Source organism: Macrobrachium rosenbergii, chromosome 46 (genome assembly GCF_040412425.1).
Source record: "Macrobrachium rosenbergii isolate ZJJX-2024 chromosome 46, ASM4041242v1, whole genome shotgun sequence".
NCBI classification, from domain to species: Eukaryota; Metazoa; Arthropoda; class Malacostraca; order Decapoda; family Palaemonidae; genus Macrobrachium; species Macrobrachium rosenbergii.
This window is the reverse complement of record NC_089786.1, coordinates 46,213,240-46,239,007: the sequence shown is the minus strand read 5'-3', so window position 1 is coordinate 46,239,007 and position 25,768 is coordinate 46,213,240. Positions and strand designations below refer to the sequence as shown.

At 39.9% G+C, this 25,768-nt stretch overlaps 1 protein-coding gene, 1 long non-coding RNA gene and 2 pseudogenes across 2 annotated transcripts; 1 reads left to right on the top strand and 3 right to left on the bottom strand.

Moving 5' to 3' along the window:
* The window catches only part of LOC136830478 (trafficking protein particle complex subunit 8-like), a 61,525-nt pseudogene extending 53,362 nt beyond the window's left edge, over positions 1–8,163 (bottom strand).
* A 7,560-nt stretch (positions 8,164–15,723) lies between these two features.
* LOC136830276 (myb/SANT-like DNA-binding domain-containing protein 3) lies at positions 15,724–19,207 on the top strand. The gene is made up of 3 exons (XM_067089656.1): positions 15,724–16,592; positions 17,521–17,684; positions 18,317–19,207. Exons 1-3 carry the CDS (start codon positions 16,357–16,359, stop codon positions 18,877–18,879), a joined length of 963 nt encoding a protein of 320 aa, XP_066945757.1. The 5' UTR covers positions 15,724–16,356; the 3' UTR covers positions 18,880–19,207.
* A 458-nt stretch (positions 19,208–19,665) lies between these two features.
* On the bottom strand, positions 19,666–24,127 carry LOC136830277 (uncharacterized). Its single transcript, XR_010850626.1, has 2 exons — positions 24,045–24,127; positions 19,666–20,312 (listed from the first exon to the last, which is right to left on the bottom strand). It is a non-coding gene; the product is annotated as an uncharacterized lncRNA (long non-coding RNA).
* A 74-nt stretch (positions 24,128–24,201) lies between these two features.
* On the bottom strand, positions 24,202–25,090 carry LOC136830477 (putative nuclease HARBI1; annotated as a pseudogene).
* Positions 25,091–25,768: the final 678 nt, after the last annotated feature.

Sequence of the window (25,768 nt, the reverse complement as noted above, 5' to 3'; positions counted from 1 at the left end):
TCTTATATTACACTGTTGACTGTCTTATGAGCTAGTTAAAACAGTTCATTAGTTGAATGATCATATTGTCTTCATATGCATACTTTAGTTCTCACTATCATCATTTCCTGTGTTCTTGATAACTTTATTGTTATTGCTAACAAATTATTATACCTTATTTGTTTTCTTTCCATTTGCCTTGCATGGAACACTATACAGGACTAGGGTTCATTGCATCGTCCGTTTGGCCTCCTAATTTCATTTCCTTCAGGTCTCTTTTCATCTAGCTGTTCAACTTCTCTAGTGTTTTTGGTAAACCTAGCAATGATGTTGATAAAATACATTCGCTGTATGTCCACAGGAAAGGGCATTTACCTTGAACTTCGTTTCATTTTCATTATTTGTTTTCAGCACACCAGGATGTATAGAGTATGGTGAGCCGCAGTGTCATACGAAGACTTAGAAATCAGACCACTTTCTTAAAACCTATATTTATTAATAATATACACATACATACTGCTTACAGTACTACAACAAATACTGCACAATGCTTATCCTAAGATGTTATTTACAAATAATAATATGCTTACTAACTAATGCTTATACTATACTAAGATCTCACTTACAAATATGCTTGTGGTGTCCTCAAAAATTGCTCCAGGTATGGGTAACTTTTGGAAAACGGGAAAGCAAGAGTTCACCAAACCACAGACACTGAAAAATGTAAACAGTAGACAGGCTTTTGACATTCTTGTAAGTTAAGGTAAAAACCTTGGCCACCATACTGTACATCAGTGTTCTTTAAGTGAATGCTCCAACATACTGAAACGAGGAATTGAAGTTGTTGGCAGTTAGTGTAGACTGTAAATCAAGGTAGCTTCCTCCCAAGCTGTCTGTTGCTAACTCTTGACCTCTTGTGCTGTGGATAACTAAACCATATGAGGGTGCACTTAGGGTCCCTGAAATTGTTCTCAGTGAAAATCTGTAAACTTTTGTTTTTGACTGTGAGGTTACAGTCGTATAACAACAAAACATAATAGGAATTAACGAAAATAAATAGCACTGCCAGAGGTGACCCAACTAGCACTGGTTCGGGAAATCTTGTTGTTGAAGCTCACAATTGTTCAGAGGTAATGTCGGAGTTAGGTATAAGCCATAGATTCAGTTGAGACGATTAAGGAGAGTAGTTACGTTTTTATCACATTCTTAATAGGCCTGTGGTGGAAAAGTAATTTTATTGATATTCCTTGAGGTGAATCTTTAAATCTGTACAGATGATATATTATAATGTAAATTTATATGATACAAATACAGATTTAGAATATACACTGTACTCACAAATGCAGTATTGTATAGGGAAAAATTATGCTTTCCTTGAATAGATATTAAAAACTAAATGCTAAATTATGGCTTGCATTGTGTTGCTTTCAGATTTGTGGTGCAATTGCTTATTTTATAGTTTTGTACTATGAAGCTTAAAAATCTTCCAGTCTAATTTTGTATGAATGAACAAACCATTACTTCATAGTGGACATCACCAATCATGAGATGTGGAAACTGAATATAATCAGGCTATGTAGCTGTAGCCATACCAGTTTTGAAGTGCAGTTTAAGAAAAAGAAAAAATATAATTTCTATGACTTTCAAGCAGTTGAGAAAAAGAAAAGGTTGCCGGCCTGTCTTCCTCCAGTAGGCAATGATAAAGCGACTGTTGTCAATGCCTCGGTTAGTGTTCTGCTGTTGAGGTGTTAATATCCCTAGTAGTGTGCTCTTGCTATTGGGAAGTATTTCAGTTTTTTTCCTTGTTCTGTACCGGAAAACTGGTATCATATTCTTATAACTAGGTGCAATGGACACACTCAATGTTTGATGTGTGTCAGTAAAACAAGCAATTATGTTGGGATACTATATGTTAAATGCAGGATCAGGAGAGAAGCAGATAAGAGCTGGAAACATTTTATTAAAAATGTTTATGATGTGGAATAATTATTTAAGGAACAGGTAGGCCTAGATAGTTGAAGCAGTGTTCTCATTAAACTTGTGAGCAACCTTACACACTGTATCCTCCTACCCACCATTTTCTCCAAGCACTGCCTTCTCTCACCCCAGCAATTCCAGCAGACTTTTGTATTCCATAACTGCATCAGAGGGTGGGCAGCACCCTCTTCTGTGCAGGAGCTGGCCTCTGGACTTGTGTGTGTTAGTTCAGTGGCTGTCAGAGAGAGCTGTCTGCTGGGTAACCAAGTAGTGCCAGGGTATAGAAGGTTTGTGTCCGTTACCACTTCTGTTTTGGTCACACCCACCCCTAATCCTGGAGCAGGTTGGCCTACCTTACCAAAGCCATGTGGGTAGGAGAAAATCATCTATGCCTGCTTTGGCTCCTTCAGAGAAGTGTAAGCAACAGTTTGAGTCATTCAAGGACACTGAACTACCATATATTTTTGAAGGAATGTGGTCCCAAATTCAAAAGCTAGACATAATCCTGTAGCCTAGTGGGCGTAACGATGTAACTTTCTGGGTGTTTTTATCACATTTGCATGCCTGCTTGTTTAAATACCACATGGCAACTCTCAACACAGGCAAAATACAATAGTTTGGTATGTCAGTTTTTTGTTTTGTGTCATTTTTGTTGTTGTGTTCTTTGTTACTCATGCACAAGTCTGTTCTCTCAGTGTTCAGGGTTTGATTGAAGCTTTTCATACCTCAAAATTTTAGGTAGCATCTTTGGTTTCAATTGCTATTTTGTATTTTCTCAAGCACTCGAGTTGTTTGTTGACATTGTGTTGTGACAAAACTAGCTTGAGGGAAGCAATTATTCTGAATATATGCATACAGTAAAACCCCCGTTTTCGCGTTCTCATGGTTCACGGACTCACGCATTCGCGGGTTTCTCTGTGGAACATATCTAGCCATCATTCGCAGAAAATTCGCCCATTCGCGGTATTTTTCACTGAGAAATATTCACTAATTACTGTATTTTCATATAATTTTCATGAATAAATGCACTTTTTGTGATAAAACTATTAAAATACTCAGGTATAAGCATTTTTACAGGGTTTTTCTTGGTTTAAGCTATCAAAATGGGCAGTTCTAAGTGTTTTTAGAGGGGTTTTAAGCATTTGCGGATTTGACCTGTTCACGGGGGGGTGTGGGACGCATCCCCCGCGAGTACGGGGGGTTCACTGTACTTTTATTGCTGTAAATGTTAGGTATATTGAAGTTTACATTATTTTAAACATGCTTAAAGTAATAAATGTCAAACAAAACTGCAAAGTGGTCTCTTTTAGTGGCGAGGCTTTCTGTCACAACCTTGAAAGAGAAAAGCAGTAAACCCACTGAAAGTCCATCTAAAAAAAGATCTTTAGCAGTTCATAAATCCAGGGAGGGCATGCAGACATGCAAGAGGTAAATACTGTCTTTAGAACAGTGAACATATGGAGGGTAGGCTATAGTTCACCAAATGGCTTGTCTTTTCTATTTTAAAAATTTAAATCAAGGTGAAAACTTTTCAAATTGCTGTACAGCCACAACCTTCCCAGATTGTCCCTGATTCCAAAGTAGTTTTCTTCCTGTCTATGATTTATCGATATTCAGAAGCGCAAATTACACCCTGATGTTATCCATGTTTCTGATACTCAGGATTTGAGAGCTTGTACAGTATTAGTAGTGGCCTTTGGCTCTTCCACAGGTTGTTTGTAGATCTGCCTTAATGAATGGTCAAGGCAAGGCTTAGGGCAAAAAAGGATATGCTTATGGCTGAGGCATCTTACTCTAGGGCTCTTCCTTTTCACAAACAAAGAGCACGCTCTTACCACACAGGAATGCCAGATTGCCTTCTCTTTCTGTTGAGACCAAATTTGTAGCTTATAAGGCCATCATAAAGTTGTGGGCAGGATCAAGCAGGGGATTTGGCCATCTATGGAAGCATTGCAAAGCCCTTTTCAGGGTTTTGGAGATGTGATCGTTGCTGACATGTCTTTTGAGGGCGCTACCAGAGTGTGAAAGCCATGAGCATGGTGCTGCCGCTGGAATATCAGTTTCTTGGAACAACACGTGGCGTCACACTACATGCTAGGTCACACAAAGGTGGTCACCCACATGGTCGGATCACACAAAGAAAAAAGACGGAAATGCTTCCTTGACACACTAGAATAATCAATTCTACACTGCACAACACTAAAGCACAGGGCTAGTGGAGGAGGAAACAACACAATGTGGGTTAAGATGCAGCAGCGAAAACGAAGAAGGGACATGAACACGTAACACACACAAAAAAACTCAAGTATATGAGACGAAGGCCAGCAACAACTACACACTGAGACAGCTGAGAACAAAATGTACACGCTAACCCAGTTCAGGCCACAGGTAACTCATAATCGTACCCGTTAGGCATTTGGTTTTAAGTAAGTAGACAGCCGCAGTTCATGCTGCACTGAGTACTCCATCTATGAAAGCGTAGGTTTTTATCCTAGGAAAAATACAAATCTCTTTGGAATATGGTATTTTATCTGAATGTCTCTACAGGACTTTCATGGATTGGCAAGACAGTTCATGCTAATGAAAAGGAAAGAACATTTGTACTCCTCCTTTTCTAATAACTTCCCTCCAGGTCATAAGGCCTCATAGATCTTTGACCTACTGGACTCTTAGATTTTTTAATCCTAAGTTAGTCCACCTTTCACTTACGACAGCATAGCCAGAAAAGGGAACAGAGAACTCATTGCTTGAGCTGCCAGACCAGGTCAGTTTACAAGAGGAGACTCCTCCTCCTCCTCCTCCTCCTCCTCCTCCTCCTCCTCCTCCTCCTCCTCCTCCTCCTCCTCCTCCTCCTCCTCCTCCTCCGTCAGGGATTTCTTCAGCTGTTCATTGTGCAAGGAACTTGCCTGAGGCTTGCTTACTACTGGTAAAAATGGCAAGGCTTAGGAGCAGGTCCTTGGTTGGTGGAGATATTCAGGAAGGGAAACATGATTTCCTTCCATTGAAGTCCTCCTCCGGCAGACAACAATTGTACCATGTTGAAAACACTTCTTCTTGCCTGATGACCAAAATCAAGCAACATTGGGTCCTGTCAGTTCTGGAGTGATTGCCTGGGAGCAGCAGATGCTTTCATTAAGCATAATTTATTTGAACTCTGTTAATTTAATCACACACTACACTAGTTTTGTTTTATGATGAGAGGCTAGGCTGCAATATTAATTCAAAGAAAAATACTCTGTAAGCATATAAATATATTTTATAAAAGTAAATATACAAAACAGTAAGTCAGACAGCTCTTCAGCGTGATTTACAGCAGTACAGTACCTGCTTAATAAGACATAAGTAAAATATTTAAAAATTCTAAAAATTATACTTTACAGTATTTGAATAATGAAAGAGAAACAAAAATGTGACAGGCTCTTCATTACTTTAAAAGAGTGCAATATTTAAAACAATTATGAATTCATTATAAATTCAACCACAACAAGTTCTTAGTTCTGACAAAATTTCCATGGAATCATTCACACTATGTTTTAATACCGTAGTTTTCCAGCTCCAAGCCCAGTGTCCAGATGATGGTACTTTTGGGATTCAGAAGTTCTCGTTTACGTTGGCAACTGGATAGTCCTGGGGATATTTCTTGAAGGGTCATGTGAGCCAAAGATTTGATATTTTACCTCCATTTAGTTGGGAATATTCATTAATATTCAGAATTAATCCTAGTTCCATCCCAGGTGATAGCCTATCTGAGAATGGAGATATTCTCAGATTTTTCAGGTTTTTCCAAGTTCTTTTCCTTAGAGTCCTTGCCAGTCAAGAAGTTATTGTTTCTTCTAGGACACATGTCATTGCTGGAGAAGTTTGTCTGTCTTTTCAAATTTAGAATGAGACTAAACCTATTCCATTGGAAGTTATGTGATAGGTGTTCTTCCCAGACAATCTCATAGTTGAAATTTCATCAGTTATCACAGAATCTAAGTTGTGCTAGTTAAAAAAGCAGACATCACTATTAACAGAAATCCCTCTAATGTGGAGCCTAATTAATATTATACTCAGATGTGTTGGGAGTAGGATGGGGCACCTATCTAGGAAACCTAGATATGTAATTTCTTTGGTCATAGAAAGCAAGAGCCCACTGTATAAGCAGTCTAGAATTATTGGCTGGTTGGAAGAGTCAGTGTAAGCAGAAGATTTAGTTTCTAGAAAGACAATGGTAATCTTCTCAGACAGTGCGACAACCCTCTCATACCGTAAGAGGCAGGAAAGAACAAATTTCTTGCTGACCATAGAATTCGATTCAGAAGATGAAACCCATTCATATGGAACAAGCCCACAAGGGTTATTGACTTGAAATTCAAGCTTCCAGAGAATATGTTGGTCAGAGTTCAAGAGCTCACTTTTGATGCCACAGTTTGTTCCAGGCAGTAACAAAATTTTGGCCAGTTAGTTGAGCAGGAAAGGCCAGATCTTACTGAAAGAATGGTTACTACACCCACAAGTATTTCACAACCTGTGGAACCTAGATGTTGCTAAACATTGGTATGTTTACAGTAAGGCAGAACAACTGGCTATGTTGCTCTTCCTGCCAAGATCCTCAAGTTTGGGTAGTAGTTGCAGTGTTTAATGGCTGGGCCAATCTAGACTTTGGCATTTCTTCCCTTTGGTCTTTAGAGGCAAGTACTAAACAGATTCTAGAAATATGATAATGGCCATCAGAACTCCATGGAGGCCACAGAGTGAATGGTTACTGGACCTAATGTCTTTGGTGATAGGTTGGCCTTGATTCTTAGCCAGATCTGCTTGAGCAGCCACACAGAGTAAGATTTCACAAAGCTCCATTGTGTTTCAGCTAACAACCTAAAGTCTCTTGACCATATCCTGCAAGCTGGAGGGTTTTCTGAGCCTGTTTTAAAAACCTGTACTCAGTTCAGAGAAAGTTGGCTACCCTTACTAGAACTGATGTTGATCTAGAGGGATTTCTTCCTCCCTTACCTACCCAGTCAGCATAACAAAATTTTTATGGTTTCTCAGATATTCCAAGAAACTTTCTGTTGTGGACATAATAGATTGCAGGCCAGTGTTATCCGCGGTAAATCATGATTTTTAACGTTATCTCCAGCAATAAGTAAATTCAAGAAGTCTTTAGATCATTCTAAATAAAGCATCCAAATCTTCCTATAAGAAGTTATGAAATTTAGATGTGGTTCTAGGATTCTTGAATAGATCACTTTTGGAATGCCTAGAAGTAGCCTCTCTAAAATCCTGTCTTTGATGGTGCTAGCCACATCAAACTTCTCTGATACGGTTTGCTTCTTGAATGGTGATGGGCTCCTTTCCTTTTTACTGCACTTTTCGTTTTGCTGCACTCCCAGGCAAAGATAACGTGAAAATAATTTCCTGTGCTGTCATTGTATTGAATCTGACTTTGCTAGTGGGGAATGTAGAGGAGGCCCTCTTATGTCCAGTTAGATCCCTTAAGGTTTATGTATGGCAAGAGAAACTGATAATTTATTCTGCAGTATTAGGATTCCAATATTCTTTATGGCTGAATACACCATGTCCCTTTATATATTTTCTTTACGTTTGCCGAGCTCAAAGTAGGTCAGATGAGTCTTTTCTACTGGTTCTCAAGGTAAAGGCACATGTAGTTCAAGCACTAACTATGTTTTTGATTTTATGAAAAATTTGTGTTTCAAGCACTAACTATGTTTTTGATTTTATGAAAAATTTGTGTTTGGAAGACATTAATTTGGTGCAGTGGAGGTGCTATTCCATTTTTGTATCCCTTTACTTAAAAGGCATGGTAATCCCCTCATGAAGTTGTCATACATTAAGTCCCTCAGTTACTGCTGGCACTATCTAGCTTGAACTGCAAGGTAGAAATTGTTTCTTTCTCTTTTGTTTTCAAAATCCTGGTAATGAGTTATAGGGAGTATGAAGGTGCACATGTGTATAGGTGTTTACCTGCCTTTAATTAGATATTTTTGTCAATATGGTTTGGCACCACATTGTACAATGTGATCTGTGAGAAGAGATCACCATACTTGCTTCAAAACAAATCCCGGTATAATTGTACCTTTGAAGATTGCATACTCTGTGAGGTCCATTATCCCTGATATCAGTCCTCAACTGGAGGAAGAGAATGCCAGCAGGATATCCTACATCAGGTAAGAGGCACTCACTTGGCTTAACTATAAAACCAGTCATGTTTTCTATGGATTGGGTTACCAGTTTGCTTAGTACTGCATTAGTCCAGTATCCTTGTCGGTGTTGTAATCAAACTATATAAATGGTAGCCGGTAGGTAAGGTTCACAGAAATAATAACAGTTTTCTTATTACTATACTTACCTAACATTCATAAAACCAACTGAATCTCCCCACAATTGAATGAGCAAAAAGCTGAGGCATGGAAAGCAGAGTCACTTTATCATTACCAACTGGAGGGAGGATTCAAAAAAGACAAGAAGACAGGCTGGCAAACCAGGAACACCCCAAATTTCCTTATCCTTTTCTCAACTGCTGAATGAACTGTGGCTCGAAAACATGTTAGGCATGTATATAAATGGAGTAGTTATTGATACCCATATATTTACTTTTATCATACCAAGGTTTTTAAGGATGTATATTTTTCAGGTGGACACTAGCTGTAGTTCGTATACTGTCATTGGCATCAGTGCTAATATCAAGAAGTGGGCAGTTTTACTACATTCCCCATTGCAAGGTACGAGATAAAGCATGTTGTATCCATTTTAGCTATCTTTCATTCTTTGTGCATTCCATTGAAGGTATATGAATTCTTTTATGAGTTGATTTTTGCATGTAGATTCTCATAGCAAATGCTACAAACTCCATCTTATACAGAAGTAGAAAATTTTGTGCACATAAAGATAACATCGTCAGAATAATCCAGTTTTGGTACAGCTGCAGCCAAAAAAGCAGAAGGAAAATATTCATTTTGGTGCAGTTATATCAGTTCCTTTTGATGTGGCCAGACATGCCCCCTAATCTATATACTATTGAGTTGTTAAACATTAAGAATCATATGAAAATGTTAGTCCATTTAGTGAGGATCCCTGTTACAATGCCTGACATTTTCCTGTACTGTACTGTTTTACTCATATATTCTGTGAACACTACAATATTCATTTTTTCAACAGACCAAAAGCTAGGAGGCGATGAATCTTGTCATTTGTGTGTCCAGTGCATTCCATATCATACCAGTGATGTACCATTAGTTTTATCACAGCTTCACTTTAGTAATAACAAAGTAAGTACCACTGTTGTATTCCTTCAGGGTATTTTTAATTTTTAGCCTAAAAGGTACTTTGACAGACTTTTAGATCTCAACAGCATAAAAGTATCCATTGTTGGAATAAAGTTCACTCAACAGACATATACAGTATACTGTTCTTCTTGGTTGGTGACTCCTGTTAATATGCCAAATTGGGTATAGTCAGTAAACTTGAATTGCTGAAGAAATTGTTGTTATTATATCAGGAAATGTAACCATTCCATGGAGTCACACACAAGCAAAACTTTTTTTACCACCCAATACAATTTGAAGCGAGTTTTATTGAAAAGTAGTATTGTAAAGTTATGCTGGTAGTTGATTGGCATTGCACTCAAGTGTCATTTTGTTGGGCAAGGGTATGTGGTTATTAGTCTTTCTTTGCCTGCAGTTTTTACCTTTGTAGAGTGTATGCTGCCCCTAAATAATGTAATGAGGAATCCTTTGTCTTATGAAAGGGAAGGAAAGTAGGTAATACTTTATGTTGTGTTTGGACTCAGACATTTGGACGATAGCTATATTTTCATACCAATTCTTTTATTTATTTATGTTTTTGTAGCCTTTGTCTTTGTGGAGTAATCTTTGCATTCATTGTTGTATTCTGACCATGTGCAGTCTTCCTTAGTGTTATGGTGTTCTGACCATGACCAGTCTTTGTATTTCAGTCTTTGGTATAGTTTGTGTTCATTTGAATGACTGCAAGTTTCTCTTTGCCAGCGGCTTTATAAATTTCAAACCACATAAATTCATCACCAGCCCAGAATCATATGCAGCTGAAATAATTTAGTAAAAAAAGCTAAGGATTAGTAAACTTGTAGATAAAAGTAAAATGGATGATACGAACATCAGTGTAGATAAAAGTAAAATGGATGATACCAACAACTGATGTTCCTGAAGTAATGGAATGAGATTTTCCTGTTCATTACTTGCTGCCATGTGCCGTAGTTTATTTAGCAGTATGTTACAGCTTACTGGTGTGTGTGTTTAACTTGCATACCCTTTGGTGTGTAGAGCCTATCATGATTACTGTGCTTTTTGTGGCACACTGTAGGAAATACTGATGATTGTGTGAAGCCCTAAATATTTTATTTTCTGTCATAATTTCAAAGCCTTTCCCTTCCATACAGCTTTTGTGTCACAGATTTTCTTCAGTGTTAACCTGTCACTTAAAACAAAACTTTTGAGCCTATACTGTTAAGAGTAAAAGAGAATGCTTTTGTTTGTACTCCTTTTGGATTCAATCAGAAATGATTTGAAGAACACGAATAGAAATCAAGTAGTGTTCTGAAGGGTTATTCATGTTTCATTCTCGTACTTCCTTTTTTTTTGCTATGATTGAAATTGCTCAGAGCCACAGTGTTTGTAGGCAGTTGTTGAAACTGGTCTTTCAAAATGCAAAGCATTGGTGTTTCGAGAGTTCAGAAAACAACTAGGAAACTTTTATGTGTAAATAATTTGATATTGATGCTAATTGATAGAGAGGCTTTCCTTCATCATGTAAAGTATGTTTATTCCTACATGAATACAAATCTTTGTTCTTGATTTACGGATTTAGCTTGAGAACACAAGCTTGAACAGCCATTCAGACTTATGACTAGGCAGTCAACTAATGACAGGTGGGGAAAAGCCCCACCCACCTATCAATCTGCACTCCACTTAGCCTCTGGCCACCGTCGAGTCCAGTTGTCTTTCAAGACTGCTCTGTCTGATTTTTGCCATTCAAACTTTTATTGATTGAACTTAAGTAACCATTGGTAGTTGACTATGTGTTTGTATTACATTTTTCAAACCCATTGGCCAAATAAGGCTTCTTACAAGGAATTATTTCCCTGTTGCTATGAATACTGTTTTCATCAGGCACAAAACTGCTTATGATACTTACCTTTCAGGTACAGCCTTCCTTTGTATTCGTTGGAAATTGGCTGTGTAACCCTATTCCTCTGATATCTGTAGCTTAGTCTTTGAATCCTCGACTACTGCAGATGAGGCGAGTTTCATCAGTGGTGGAGGGAGATACAGGCTTTCTCCTTCCCTTCATCATCATCATCATCTACATCTTTCCTCTGAACTGAACCTCCACTCTGACTATGGCTGAGAGTTTATAGTTGGGGGGTGGGGTATCTGCCCTATGTTAAAAGGCTTATTAAGCTTCTTTCTTTGGAGTAGGGCGGGGAGGTTTGATCAATGCTGGCGATTGATTTCCCAGGCAGGGCTGGCGCTGAGTGCCATTTCCTTAGTCTAAAGGTTCTCTTTGTCTCATCTCTTGTTGGCTTTCGAGCTTGCTTTGAGTCGAATTCTCTTTTCTTTCTCTGAGAGAAAAAGTGTGTTGATCCTTTGTGCAGCTCATTTGCTCCATGTTTTCTTGGTCTACGGACCAGGTTTATGGGGGGCAACTAGTTTGGAGTGTGTTCCCTCTTCTTTCCTATCGGATGACTGTAGTAAAAGGTAATCACTTCAACCCTTCTCCCCGCAATCCTTTGGAATTGCACAGGGAAGGGTGTGCACAGCTCGTTCGCACGGACTGTTGGCTTTTATTACTTGAGTACAGGTCGGGATAGGTTTGCTGATGGTCTAGGAGTTCTCCCTATCTTTCTTTGTTGATGGTCTAGGGGTGTTCTCCCTGTCTTTCCTTGGTTGGGTGAATGGGGTGATAGGGAAACACTTTGACTGTCCCCCAGCGATCCTTTGCATGGCCGTTTGCACTGCTTATTTGGTTCCCGAATTCTCAGTTGTGAATTGAACTTCTAGGAGCAATGAACCTGTGTTCCCGGTCCTTCCATGGTCTTCTGGCCTTAGTGACCGAGTAGTTTCAACCCTATGTCTCCAGCTCCTCAGGGCTGTTAGAGAGGGCTGCCTTGACCCAGTCGTGCAACTCAGGAACTGTTGATGGCTCTAATCTGTGGATCTGGTTGTTCAGTAATGACTGGTATTGTGGAGTTTCTCCATTGCCTCTGATCTTCCTCTGTTTTTGGCTATTCCAGCAGGAATTCTTGATAGGCTTCCAGTGTTTGTTCCTTTTCTGAGGAAGAGGACTGATTTGGCTCACGCTATGGTACTATTGTACCCGTAGTTTGCTGCATGGATGCAAACCTTTACCAGGGTACTGGTCCAGTCAAAACTCTTAGGCCGCTGGCCTGGGGACCTCCTGATGCTACTCGTGCCCCATGCCTGGGGCAAGGCTGCCAGGGACTATTTCCCCCTTTTTCTTTGGAGGTTTCCAAGGGACAGGAGCTGGTTAAGCATTGGGGGTAGGATAGGAAGCTCTCATGCTTTGGGGTAGGATAGGAAGCTCTTATGCTTTCTCCCGTTTTTTTACGAGGGAGTATGTACTTCTATTGGTCTTAGAGCCGAATGGGTTATACGGCCAAGTGTGGAATGAGATCATGGGAGTTTTTGATGGACGACCTTGTATAGGAGGGGTGTCTCGGGTTTTTCAGCTCCTGGAATGTTCCTGTACATATAAGAAACTGTGGTTGAACTTTTATGTTCAACCCTTGGAGTTTCTCAGACTTCTCCGGTTAGGAGTTTCGTCTGACCTTTAATCACTCGTCCGTATTTGAAAAGGTGCTAAGGGGAAGAAGAGTAGGGGAAATGCAAGGGCAGCATTCTTTCCCAGCGGCTGCCGCTTGTATGAGAGTGCAAGTCTCTTCCTATGAGAGTGCCAGTCTCTTCCAAGTCCCTGACATTTCTTCCTTTTTCTGGTCCTTTTCCTCTCCCTATTTGTGGCTCACAATGGGACCTCACCTGTAGTAGGAGGTGTGTGATGCTGAAGATTGGGGCTAGAAGTTGAGGGAGAGCAACTTCTTTCTTCTTTGAGGGACTAAAAAGATGGGTATTTTTCAAATACTTTACACAGATATTGGTTGTCTCAAAAATAACTCAGCTTTACTCTCTGGGAAGAAGGTCTTTTATTGGGACTTTTATTCACCTTCCCCCAAGGTCTAACGAAGATGCTACGTTGGTGTCAACTTACGCTCTTGAGAGGTATACTGGGTGTATTCAGGTATTGGATTGTCCTGGTGAGCTTGTTACAGTTTTGGTTGTAGGATAATCTGCTTTCTTAAGTTTGGTGGTGCTGAACTGCAAGATTTTACCCTCTTTCCTGACCAGAGAGTGAACACCTGGGTTGCTGATTTATAGCAGCAACAAGGGTGTTTTCTTAGTATTCTTGCTTCAGCAAACTCAGGAAGTTGTACACAAGTTCATGTTGTATCTGGGAACAACTTGCTTGGTTTTGTCACTCCTCTTGAGTTCCCTGTTGTCCTTGTAGAGGCTGGTTCTGAGGACAACTTCGCCTCTTCTCCCAACTTAGAGTCTCAAGAAGTTGTGTCTTCAGAGGACTGAGACTATGGCAATATGATGGGAACTGTACATGGGAGTGCCCCTAGGTTTTCTCCCCCAAGGTTGCTTTCATGGTCGGGCACGTCCAATGATGGGTAGGATGCACACCTGGGCATTGCTCAGAATGGTGATTTCACTTAGGGCTGATGCATAGATACCTTTCAACACCAGCTCTGCAATCGGAGACAGGTAACGGGAACATTGGTCCCTAATCACTTGTATGGGGAGGAAGTTGTTTGATTTCCAAGTTCTGAGCTTTCACCTGGCTGCTGTTTGGCACAACAGGTAGCTCTGGAGTTCTTTCTTCTTCATGCTTGCTTTAGTTTAAGCATGGAGAAAGCTCTCTTTCCTGGAAGGCAACCTTGAACCTTATGTCATTACTGACATTTCGTCTTAAAGTACATAGTCAATGGCAGGTTGATTTCTGCTGTTCCCTAGCAAAAAATTTGGACTTCCCATGTGTCCATACAAGTAATATCTGGACCTGCTAGTACTGTGGTGTGAGGTCCTAAGAGATATTTCTCTTTTGGTAACTTTAGATCCAGCTACTTATGGTCTGGTATCTATGGGCATTGAGATTCCCGGCACTTCATGCCTGAATGTTTTCCAGCCTCTCTGTCTCTAAGACTAAAATCTTCTCCAGTTATTGTTGTGGAGACCATATTGTTGTGGAGCTCACCTGCCTTTGCTATAAAGCTTCTTTCTGCCCTGGTTTTTTTGAAAGGTTTGTTTACCTTCAACAAGGGTTTGATTCTAGTAGTAGATCTCTTCTTTTTGAGGGAGGTCTTTTCTCCTCCTGAGAAGTTATAACAGTCTTTCTCTCTCAGGGATTCAAACCCCAGAGGATCATGACATTCTCCCATAGGAGTTTGAATCGTAGACTGTATGAGTCTTTTCAAGTGTTGCTATAGGTCTGAACCCAGAGACTGTGTCTCGTTTAGCCCTGGCATTGGCATGGGTATACTGTAGGAGAGTCATCTAGGCTCTCGTATGTATGGTACTCTGGAGGATAGACATCTGTTTGTTTGGAATTTTGAAACATGATTCAGAACTGTTGTTCATGTCAGTTTGAACCTTTCTTGTTTTCCTCACTGAAGGACTTTTCAGTATTGCCTCTTGTGAGATACTATTGAGTTCTGTTTGAGTTCTGTTTGAAGGAACTCAACACCTCACATTTGTATGTTGACAACTCTTTGGTTAGTACTGTAATAACAGAGTTAAGGAAGTAGTTTTCGAATACACTTCCTCCTGGCTCTGTAAGTTGATCTGTGAGCATTGTCTCTTCCAGTGTGGAATTAGAATTGCAGTCCAGACAACTGAGGATATTAGGGTAATAATCACCTTTTACTTTGCACTCAACAGGAACCTGTCAGATTTCAGTATACCTGCAGAATGTTGCCCACCAGCCCAAGACACACTTATCATGGACCAGTAGTGACTGCTCAGCTGGTTGGATAGCAAGCCCAGCTCCCTTTGGGACAGGTAGCCTCTTGTCTAATTATCTGGTTGGCAAGAGACAGGTTGGGAATGACTTATTCTCCTCTCTCTCACTTTTTCTTCCTTCTTCTACGGTAAATGGAGAGTCAGAGTGTCATTCTGTATACACTGGGCAGATGTGAGTGCAGGTTAGTTATCTGACGGAGCACCAGTCTTTTCATTGGTAATGAAGGGATTCAAGTTCCTCTCCTCTCTTAGCAAGGGGAGAGGAGAACAGACTATAAAGCCTGTTGATTGTATTTACCTGTTTGATTGTCTGTGACACTTCAGTATGGGTTCATATAGCCTGATTGAGTAATGGTGTGCAAACCCTTTACTTAATGGTCCAGAAGTGTAGCATGTGCTGTACCCATACATGCTAGAGGTGCAGGGTCCCTTCCTCTGCTCCTAACAGACCAGGAAGGTAACATCCCAGGTTGGGCAAAGCTACCAGTCAGTTCAAAGAGTACCCAGATTCCTCCCACCAATGGGTAAGTCTCCTATGCAAAAAATGAAGGTGTGTACTGTATTTGTGAAGGAACAAATAACAAATTTTAATAGTAATGTGTATTTTTCCTAACGTACAAACCTGAAGTTCTTTACATTAATGGCCTACCTCAGCCACCCCTCTCTCTGGTACCTGGGCCGGAAGGCAAAGTGGATTGTAGACTGACAGGTGGGCGGGGCTTCCCCTACCTGCCAGTAGTTGAACACCTTGTCAATAAGTTTGAATGGCCATCCAGCTCAGGTTTGCAAGCTAAATTCTTGTGTAAAGAACTTTAGTTTTGTATGTTAGGAAAAATACAAATTACTTTTAGAATTTGCTATTTTTAATATTTTGACATTTTATGTTGTTTTGGGTTTTAGTGATTTGATCTCAAGTCAGCAACAGTTGTTACTGTACACTACTGCTATGTGCTGGTAAACACCTTTGTATTGTCTTTTGAATTATGCAGGTTACCATTCAAACTTTTTTTTAAACATTATATTATGCATTTAAACTTCTCACCAATGTAGAGAGCCCAAATTGGATTTAAAGTTTGGGACCCCGGCCGTATGCTAAGAGAAAATACAGGGCCTCCAATTATAGGGCCTTCTTTACGCCCTAAGGAAAGTGTAGGGAAGCCCTATATTTTTCGGTGTTATGCTTAAAGCATCTTACAGTTGAGGGTGTGATTGGTATCCCTGCTGAGAGGGTGTGTGTTGTCCTCTAAACAGTTGGTATGCCGGAGAATCATTTGTTTGCAAGCGTCTCGCACGTTCTTGGTTTTTCAACGAGATATAGACAGTCGGTATGGCGGAAAACAGTGGTCTAAGGGCAAGGTATATTACTGCAAACGAGGAAACAATGCTGGTGAGTTTGATTGAGGAAAGAAGTGACATTTTGTTCAACAAGAGCCATGACTTCCGCATCAATCACAAGAAAAAAGCAGCATGGGAAGAAGTCACCAACTTATTTAATGCAGCTGGTTATGGACCACCAAGAAGCCAGCAACAGCTGAAGAAAGTCTGGGAGAATGCAAAAGGAAAGTAAGTATTCAAAACCATATTGAAGTACTTTTGACTTGCTTCCTGCATACATAACCAAGCATCAGCTTATGGATTGGTGAGGCTAGTTTTATATAGGCTACATGTAAGGAACAACATACTTTTCAATGGGGAGCAGCAATTTCAGGCTAACCTTTATTTGGTACAAATAAATTCTTGTTGCCGCTAAAGGAATGTTTATCAGTGATGTACCTTAGTTTATCAGGTTCATATACTATACATGCTAAGCCTCAGTTAGGTTGATAGGTAATTCTTTACAACAGGTCCGCATGAGTATTTGGCGTTCCATGTAGCTAAAATAATAAAAGACACCCTAATATGTACATTAAATATCGTCATAATAAAAAAAATAACTACAACCACCTAAGAATCTGGGGGGCCCATAGGTGAGAACCTGGGTTTTGGATGGGGGAGACAAAGCAGGAAAATAATAAAATAATCCTCACTTAAGAATGAGTCTAGTTTGGGAGTGCTTACAGTTTTGTTGGGCAAGGATATTGTCTGCCAGTTTCCTGGCTGGTACAGATGGCGGACGAATACAAACAGTCTGACCTAACCATATCTCACCTACCTAACCTAACATGGGCGTCATGCTCTAACCTGGCCGGAGGCGCTTTGCCCCACCCTAGACACCTCCCTTTCTGTGAACATAACTACACCTAACCTTTCCTATAATGCCAGGGGGTCACAGAACTACTAACCTTGGCGAAGGGATTGGTCCTTGTAGAAGGAATTGCACAGACTGCCCAATGAAACTGTAAACTACCCGAAGTGTGTACTAGTCTTAATTTCAGGTACATACAGGTTAGCCTAATTTTTTGGTCTTAATTTCAGGCTATATACTGGTTAGCCTAATTGTTTAGAACAAAGATATTCATTTAACCACTTAACTTTCTTGTAAAAATTTCAGAGCAAAGAAACAGCATGCTGTCCATAAGCGGGAGACTATGAGGACAGGTGGGGGTGCTCCTCCAAAGCCTGAAGATGAAGAGACGGCAAAAATTCTTTCTATCATTGGAGATGACCTTGATGGTGAGGAGAATGAACTGGACTGTGATGCAGTTCAGAGTACTGGTAAGTCCTACTTTGATCATTCTACAGAGAGCTCTGCTAGAATGCTTTGCATATATTATTGATTTTCTTTCAAATACTTTATTCCTTTTTACCTATAAAATTGAGAGGAAATCACTTGTTTTACACTTATCCCCCACCTATCTATTTGTAAAAAAGTAAAATTAGCTCCTATTTGGTAATATTCTTGCAAGTCGCAAGAACGCAGTCAATGTAGTTGAAATTATAGAAGAAAAGTTGTTTATCTTGGCCTAAAATGTAAGGATATAAAGGTGGAACTCTGTTGAATAAAAAAGGGGGATCCTGGGGTGCACAGCCCCCCAGCTAACCGGGTCTAGGCAACTCCTCTCTTCTTGTCACATAGGGAATTTTCTCAAATTTCACTGTAACCTAACCTATTTTCTGAATTGTTAACTTACTGCACAAGTATATATGTTTAACATGGTATGACCCACAAATGTGTAATTAGTATTAGGAATAGGTAAATCATTCATTACTTTAATATTTACTCTACTTTTAAGGAATGTTTTATAGAATTAGGATGAATTAGTAGCCCTACAGTTTGCAAAAGTAATTTTTCCAGTATAATCATATCAGTATTATAATTTTTTTTTTTTTTTTTTTTGTCATTTCAGGTCAACCACATACTGTGATTGGAATAAGAAATGATGGGCATGAGTGTGAGATAACATTTGATACTCAAATAATGGGACAGCACACAAACAACTCTGGGGACTCCATTGAAACACCTCCCAAACTCTCAGAATTCAACACAGCACAAAGCACACCAGCTGGCAAAGTCTCCTCACAGAAAGCTTATACTTCAAGAGACACACCCACCTCTATACAGTTAAATACCACAGACATCACTTCACAATGCACACCAACACCTGGCCAATCAAATTCCACCTCAGCCCGAAAGCGCCGACGAACTGCTAAGTTCACTCAAGAGGCCAGCTTCGAAGCATCTCTTGAGATGCAGCGAAAGGAACATCAGATGACCATGGAAAGCCTCAGGCTAGATATTGAAATTAAAAAAGAAAAACTAAAAAAATATAAACAAGAAGAGGAGGATGCAAACCTTCGTCTCCAGGCTCATCAAATTTGGGTTGATGTAGGCAAGAAACTGTTGGAAGTTACAGGGGAACTAGGGCAAGTAACTAGAAAAATGTGTGATAAACTTGATGCCTTAAATTGATCTAATGTCACCAATTTTTTTTCAGTGCAACATCATTATATATATTTTAGCTGTGATGAAATGGTGTTTTGTGTTAATGTCTGCAAGAGAATGGACTTGATGAATAAAATAAAGCATTATTATTATTTTAGAAAGATTGTTTAATCACTGGCATTTAATTAATGTGTTTAATGCACGATGACCTGCCATTATTACTTTTTTTTTCTTCAGGGAGACATATATACATATATATATTACTGCAAAGATGAACTTGTGCATTTTACTCTAGTCTGCAATATATTTTGGCTACTATATGTATATTTTTGTGGAAATTAAAATTACAAATAACTGTTTCTGCTTTATTTACCAAACCTGTGCTGTATATACAGTAAGGTGACCAAAAAACAATACAAAGTTTGTGTTAGGATTTGTTTTTTATACTTTAAATTTTTTTTTTTTTTTTTTTTTTTTGGTAACTTTAATCCTAGTGGTGGTGATTTTTTTCCTAAGCAAAATATTCTCTTATGATTTGCTGTCTTTTCAAGACTCCTTGGATATTTCTCATTGCTTGAGGTTGCTGCCTCAGTTCATCTTCTATGTTTCCTTGGGCTTCTGGGTCATGTGGATTATGAAGTTCATGAATTGCATTATCTGGCTCAGGTACATTGTAGGCGATTGCCAAATTGTGGAGAACTGCAGCAGCAACAATTATGTGTTTGGTGTTTCTCATAGAAGTCCTCATTTTCTTTCCAAGGCATGCAAATCTTCTTTTTAATAAGCCAAATGCTCTCTCAACAGTGTTTCGCGTTTGTAACGACCCGAGTGGGCCGTTATGCAGGTTCTTTAACATACTCAGGACGGGGCTGTCTTGACTGACGGCAGATGCAACAAACAAAGGAGGAGAAAACAACAAAAACAATAAAGAAAGCTTAAAATTAATTTATTTACAAAAATTTACAAGTGAGTCAGGTCTGGTAAAAAGATAAAAACCATAAATACAAAATGAAACAAAAGGCAGCTCTAAACAAAATCAAGTTAAACAATTAACTTTATAAACAAAAAGTAGCTTTAAACAAAAAGGCAAAAATAAACAACAGCAGGCAGAAAAAAAAACAAACATACGTCCTCCATCGGGGCACCAAGACAGCCCTCAGCTGCACGACAGGGACAAAAACCCACAAACCAGAAAACCCCGATGGAGACGTCAGGACAGCCTCACGCTGTCATCAAAGATGAGCAGCTCGTGGTCACACGACTACTCATGGTCACACTCCACCTCTACGACGTGCTCCACTTCGTAGGCGTGCTCCAATTTGCTGCTCAAAAACTCGACCAACGTCGACTCCAAAAACTGCCTGCTGCTGCTGCCACAGCCGCTACCTTCGCTGCCCAACCAGACCCGACTGAAGACAGAAAAACGGCAGCTCACCACGAAAACATCAAAACAAAAAAAACTTGAAGGTAAGGAGGCAGCAATCCACAAAGGGAACGGCGGGGAACCAGCAGTTCCCGCAAAACCATCACTAACGTGACACCTCCCCACCTAAAAGAAAAAAAAAATTATTATTTTTTTTTTTTTACACTCATGATCCCCTCCAATGCCGTAACAACCCCGCCAGCCAAAACAGAGCCATCCTGTCACGGTCGCCACTCTTAAAACCCTGTTTGGGCCGTGGTGCAGGTCTTTTGTGCACTCTAATTAAACTTTAGGTATGCTCAGTGATGTACACAGGTAACTGGCAGACAATGGTCAATGGAAAACGAAAACACTCGGGAAAACTCAATAATATTTATTAACAAGCAAAAAAAAAACACCAAGTCAATTTTGCAAGTACCTAGGACTCACACTAGTCCTTAATTTATCCCGTGGGATAACCTAACAGCTAAAGAGCTAAACCCTAGACAGAAATGATAATAAAAGAAGAGATGCACAAATAAAAAAAAAAAAAAACTGACAAAAATAATGTGTTTTTCAGAGGTTGGCCAGACTCAAACTTAATACCAATAAATACCTATATCTAATAATGGAGGAAAGAAGGAAAAAGGTCGAAAAGAGAGAAAACACTTAAATTCCTACCTACAAATTACAATCTAAACACACACCTGACTAATACTAAATATAGAATTATTGTAACAATATACGTATATATATATATATAAACTTAAAGATAGTAAAATAGAATTATAATTACACAGTTCAAACCTCCTCACTCAGAGACGAAAAGCCGTGATCCAAAATAAACTTATCGCCTTAAGGGAGGCCGTGTTCTCAACACAACTGGACTCAGCTAACAGGAGAGGGGACGAACACACAGGTAACCACAGATGAGGGGAAGCTGGTGGCGATCTTGCCCGCCAACACAAAAACAGACTCCTACCTGGTGCTTTTCTCCCTACTTGCCACCTCACGAGCCAGATTGCTCCTTCAACTGCAGCTTATAAGGGCGTCCTTGAAATTATCATAGAAAGCTGCTCAAAACTCCGGGAGTACCGGGAAAAAGCGGCGGCACCCAACTCCTTGGACAAGGATATCCACCAAGGTGGCAGCACGACAAAGTCGCAGGTGACAAAGACAGCTGCGACAGCTACAGGACACAAGACGTCGCAGGTGACAGAACTGTACCTGCGAAGGGCAGCTTCAAAAACAATTTCTGGTTTCAAGGAGTAATCCACTAAACGCCAACTGCAGATGTTTCAGGAAGCAAAGTACGGCCCGAACTGTTCAGACAAAACACCGTCCTCAATCGTCACCACACGGGAGTCGCACCACTCTCAAGAAAAGGTAAACAAAAGACCACAATCGTTAATACGATAGTTCAAACACTTTAACGAGCGGGGAGGAGGCGCAAACTAACGAAACCAAAACAAAGCTTTCCATAAACTGCCTTAAAAATACGTCCTTACATATTAATTCCTTAAAACTAATACACTTAATACTAGATTACTTGATATTGCAAAATTGAATAAGTGAAACTCTTATATTTACGTTAACTCTAATACCTTCCTCCTCGGAAAAAAAAATTTACACAATTTTTTTTTTTTTTAAATAATATCGGAAACTGGAAATAAACACTAAAGTTAAACTACAAAACAAGAACACAGACCCTGAAAAGAAGAAACAAAGGTCATTATACAACAGACCTAAATACAACAACAGAACAGGACTAAAGTTAATGGCCTAAAAATAAAACTAGATTTATACACTAAACTTAAAAAAAACTTCGTACCTTGGAGATAAATAACTTAAGACTAAACCTAGATAACCGACAACAATAATATAATGCGACCACCATGGGGATAGTGCTACCTCAACCAAGGTCACCACTCATACACCAGCCTGTAGCGCCTAAAAAACGGCCATGCTGTGCTACAGACTCGTGAGCCCGTGACCTGGTTAAATTATTCTGAAAACATAAATATTAGTCAAACGAAAATAAAGACCAAAACCTTAATAGATTAACCTTAACTCAGTCTAGGTCACCACTCATACACCAGCCTGTAGCGCCTAAAAACGGCTGTGTTGTGCTACAGACCCGTGAGCCCGTGACCTATATAAGCTATGTACGACAACAAGAAAGTTTACACAGATCGGATCCAACCTTCACACAATGCACCAAACATAAACGTCAACCAGAACAACCCAATCCGAGTCACAAAACTCAAGAAAACAAACTTACAAATTTTAAACTAAAGAAATTCACGTGCACACATATCAACTTACAATATACCAAAACTGTTTTTATACAAACCCACAGGAGAAACGAGCAGGTCAGCGTACGAGGGAGGAGGCAAACATTTCAAATTCGTGAGAGAGAGCGTCAGGAATCTTATTTTCAGACCCCTTTATATGTTTAATAACCAGCTTGAATTCCTGAAGCAAGAGAGCCCAACGCAAGATCCTCTGATTGGCTCCTTTCATACGTTCAATGAAAACAAGCGGATTATGATCGGTCCATATTCATCCGCCAACTGAGCGGCACTACTCAATTTCACCGCCTTGACCTCCTCAAGGTGGACCCTCAACTCCCTACTACAGGCCTTTTGAACTCTTCAAGGAGCAACAATTCCCTCAATGCAGCGAAAAAAACTACCTGACAGCTCTTCAGCCAGTCATCGAACTGTTCTTCCTTGACCCTAGCAAACTCAACAAAGGTCTGAGAAGGGTGTTTAGGATAGTTCCTAAACTTGAGGCGGTAGGCCTCGAGGACCAAGTCATAAGATTTGAGAATTAAAGATTTAACCTTTTGGTAGTCCAGAGCAATTCCTTCCTCCAAGGCATTGTACACCCTGATTGCCTTACCCACCAACCTACACTGTATCAACACTGTCCATCTCGGTGGGCCAGGACAACCGGGTGGCGACACGTTCAAATGCCTTAAGAACTCCGGGACATTCTTTTGTCAAAGACAGGCACCAATTTTAGTGCCGCACCTAAATTAAATTTATCATTTTAAGTACTCTTAGGGGAACTGACCATATTTGACCCCTGCAGCTTAGCCATTTCCACATTTATTTTTGCCATCTCCAACTCGTGACGCCTCATCCTCTCGTTCTCCTCAAACTCTATTTTCTTCAACTCAATCCTTTTACAAATTAATTTATATTCCACCTCCTCCTCAGACGCTCCCAAAATATGATCAGAAGCCAGAGGTTCAACTGGAGCAGGATTTGGGGAGGCAAAAAGGATTAGTAGATACATTAAACCTAGGTAAATTGGCGGGACCTTCATAAATAATGCCGATGCAGGGGAGGATCCTCAAACAAAGTCAAACCTGCTCTCATACTCAACTTGTCCTCCTCAGAACCATTACTAAACAGACTACCTTCACCATCACTTTCCTCTCCACTAACCAAATGCTCCGCTTCAGCCAAACCCTGAGAAATCCTATCCCTAACCACCACCAATAATTCCTTCTTAGTGTCCGCCGCCTTCAGCGGGACTCCTAACCACTGGGCACAAGATACCAAATGTTTTTTACTTAAAATAGACAAATACTTTATACAGTCAGCTGACCCCAAAATTCAGCTGGATCAAAGACAAACTCTTCCATCTTAACAAAAACAAAGAAATCAGGGAGAAAGGCAAAACTACAAAATAATAAATATTACAAAGATCACCCAAGCGTCGCTCCACAGACCAGAACCACCAAGTACCCCTGAGCAATCTATCCTGTCACGGTCGCCACTCTTGAAGGTAAGGAGGCAGCAATCCACAAAAGGGAACGAGCGGGGAACCAGCAGTTCCCGCAAAACCATCACTTAACGTGACAGCGTTCTTATGTGAGAAGCATTATAGCGGTTCTCTCCACGGCCATGAGGAGCTGTCAGAGGAGTCAACAAATATTCACGACATGGATAGCCACTGTCGCCCAACAAGTGTCCAGGCAGAATACCATCTTCGAGTTCTTGACAGAGTCGACTATTTTAAAAAATATTGCTGTCATGTGCACTGCCAGGCCACCGAGCTACAATGTTGTACAGTTGCAACTGAGGACCACAAACTGCTTGTACATTCAATGAAAAATAACCTTTCCTGTTGCGGAAAACTTCAGGACGTGGGTGACTTGGCATCTCAATTGCAATATGAGTGCAGTCAATACACCCAATTACACCTGGCATTCCAGCTATAGTCATAAATTCATGCTTGGTCCTAGTAAGATTATCTTGGTCTGGAAACTTGATGAATTCTGCACACAAACTTCCAATCGCATAGGGTACCTGGGCAACACATCTACTGACAAAAGGCTGTGATACTTCACACCAATCTGAGATACCAAGTTGGTCGTTTCCAGTGGCAATGTATCTCAATCCAATTAGGACCTGCAGGTGAGAAGGCACAGGACAGCCTGTGGAAAAAGAAAAATCATGAAATACTTCACTCAGACCATGTACAGGCATCATTCTCATGTTTTTTTTTTACATAAAAAATTGTATAATCCTTTACTGTATTAATCATATTATCTCTAGGCAGCATCATATAACCTTTCAAATAACACATTCATCAGAAACCAATAAAATAACTTATAAAAACAATGTGATAACGGCTCATGCCTACCTCCGTTGGTAAGGCGTGGGGCAGCCGATGTTCTATCCGTGCAATCAATGAAAGGGTGCATTCTTTACTTAATCGGAACCTCATCAGAAATTCTTCCTCCGTCATGGCATGGAATGGGTTGCTTCTGTCTGTCACAACCCTTCGTATGTGGCCATGCTGATAGCGCTGAAGATTTCGGATATGACGAAATGTCAGTACATGCTGAAATATATAAAATATACAAGTAATGTAAGACGAACCTTTTAACATCAGTTAAAAACCAACACCATTTCCATGCATGAGCTGTCACATCTATTGAGGAATGTAATTAATTTATGAATTCAGATTGCAAGTTTACTTGCAACTACTATTTTATCATTCTTTGTTTCACACCACACAGAACGATCTAGTATGATGCCTTGAAAATATTGCACGAGTTAACATCAGTGTACTACAATGCTCGAAAAATAATCAAAGGAATTCTCACCTGTCAAACTTTGCAGAAGCTTGTTGATATTGTTATACTTGAAATCCGAGAGGAACATCACCGAGTTTATAAAATATGGAGTTTTGTCCGCCTGTACAATAGCTTTTCTTTCTTTGTATATGTAATTATTTTTGTAAGATATCTTTTGATAATATCAGAGTTTTCCACCAGTAAAGAGTTGATGTCATGACTACTATTTACTAATAGGGCTTTGTGGCGGAATTCACACCCACAAACAACACAACACGCAACACTCACCCTGATCTTCGGTTGCTGGAGACGGATAAGGTCCACGGTCGCCAATCACAGCACACAACCACAAAACAAAAACTTAAACTGACCCTCCACCAACAACGAACAAACAAAAAAAAGAGACACATGAACCATTA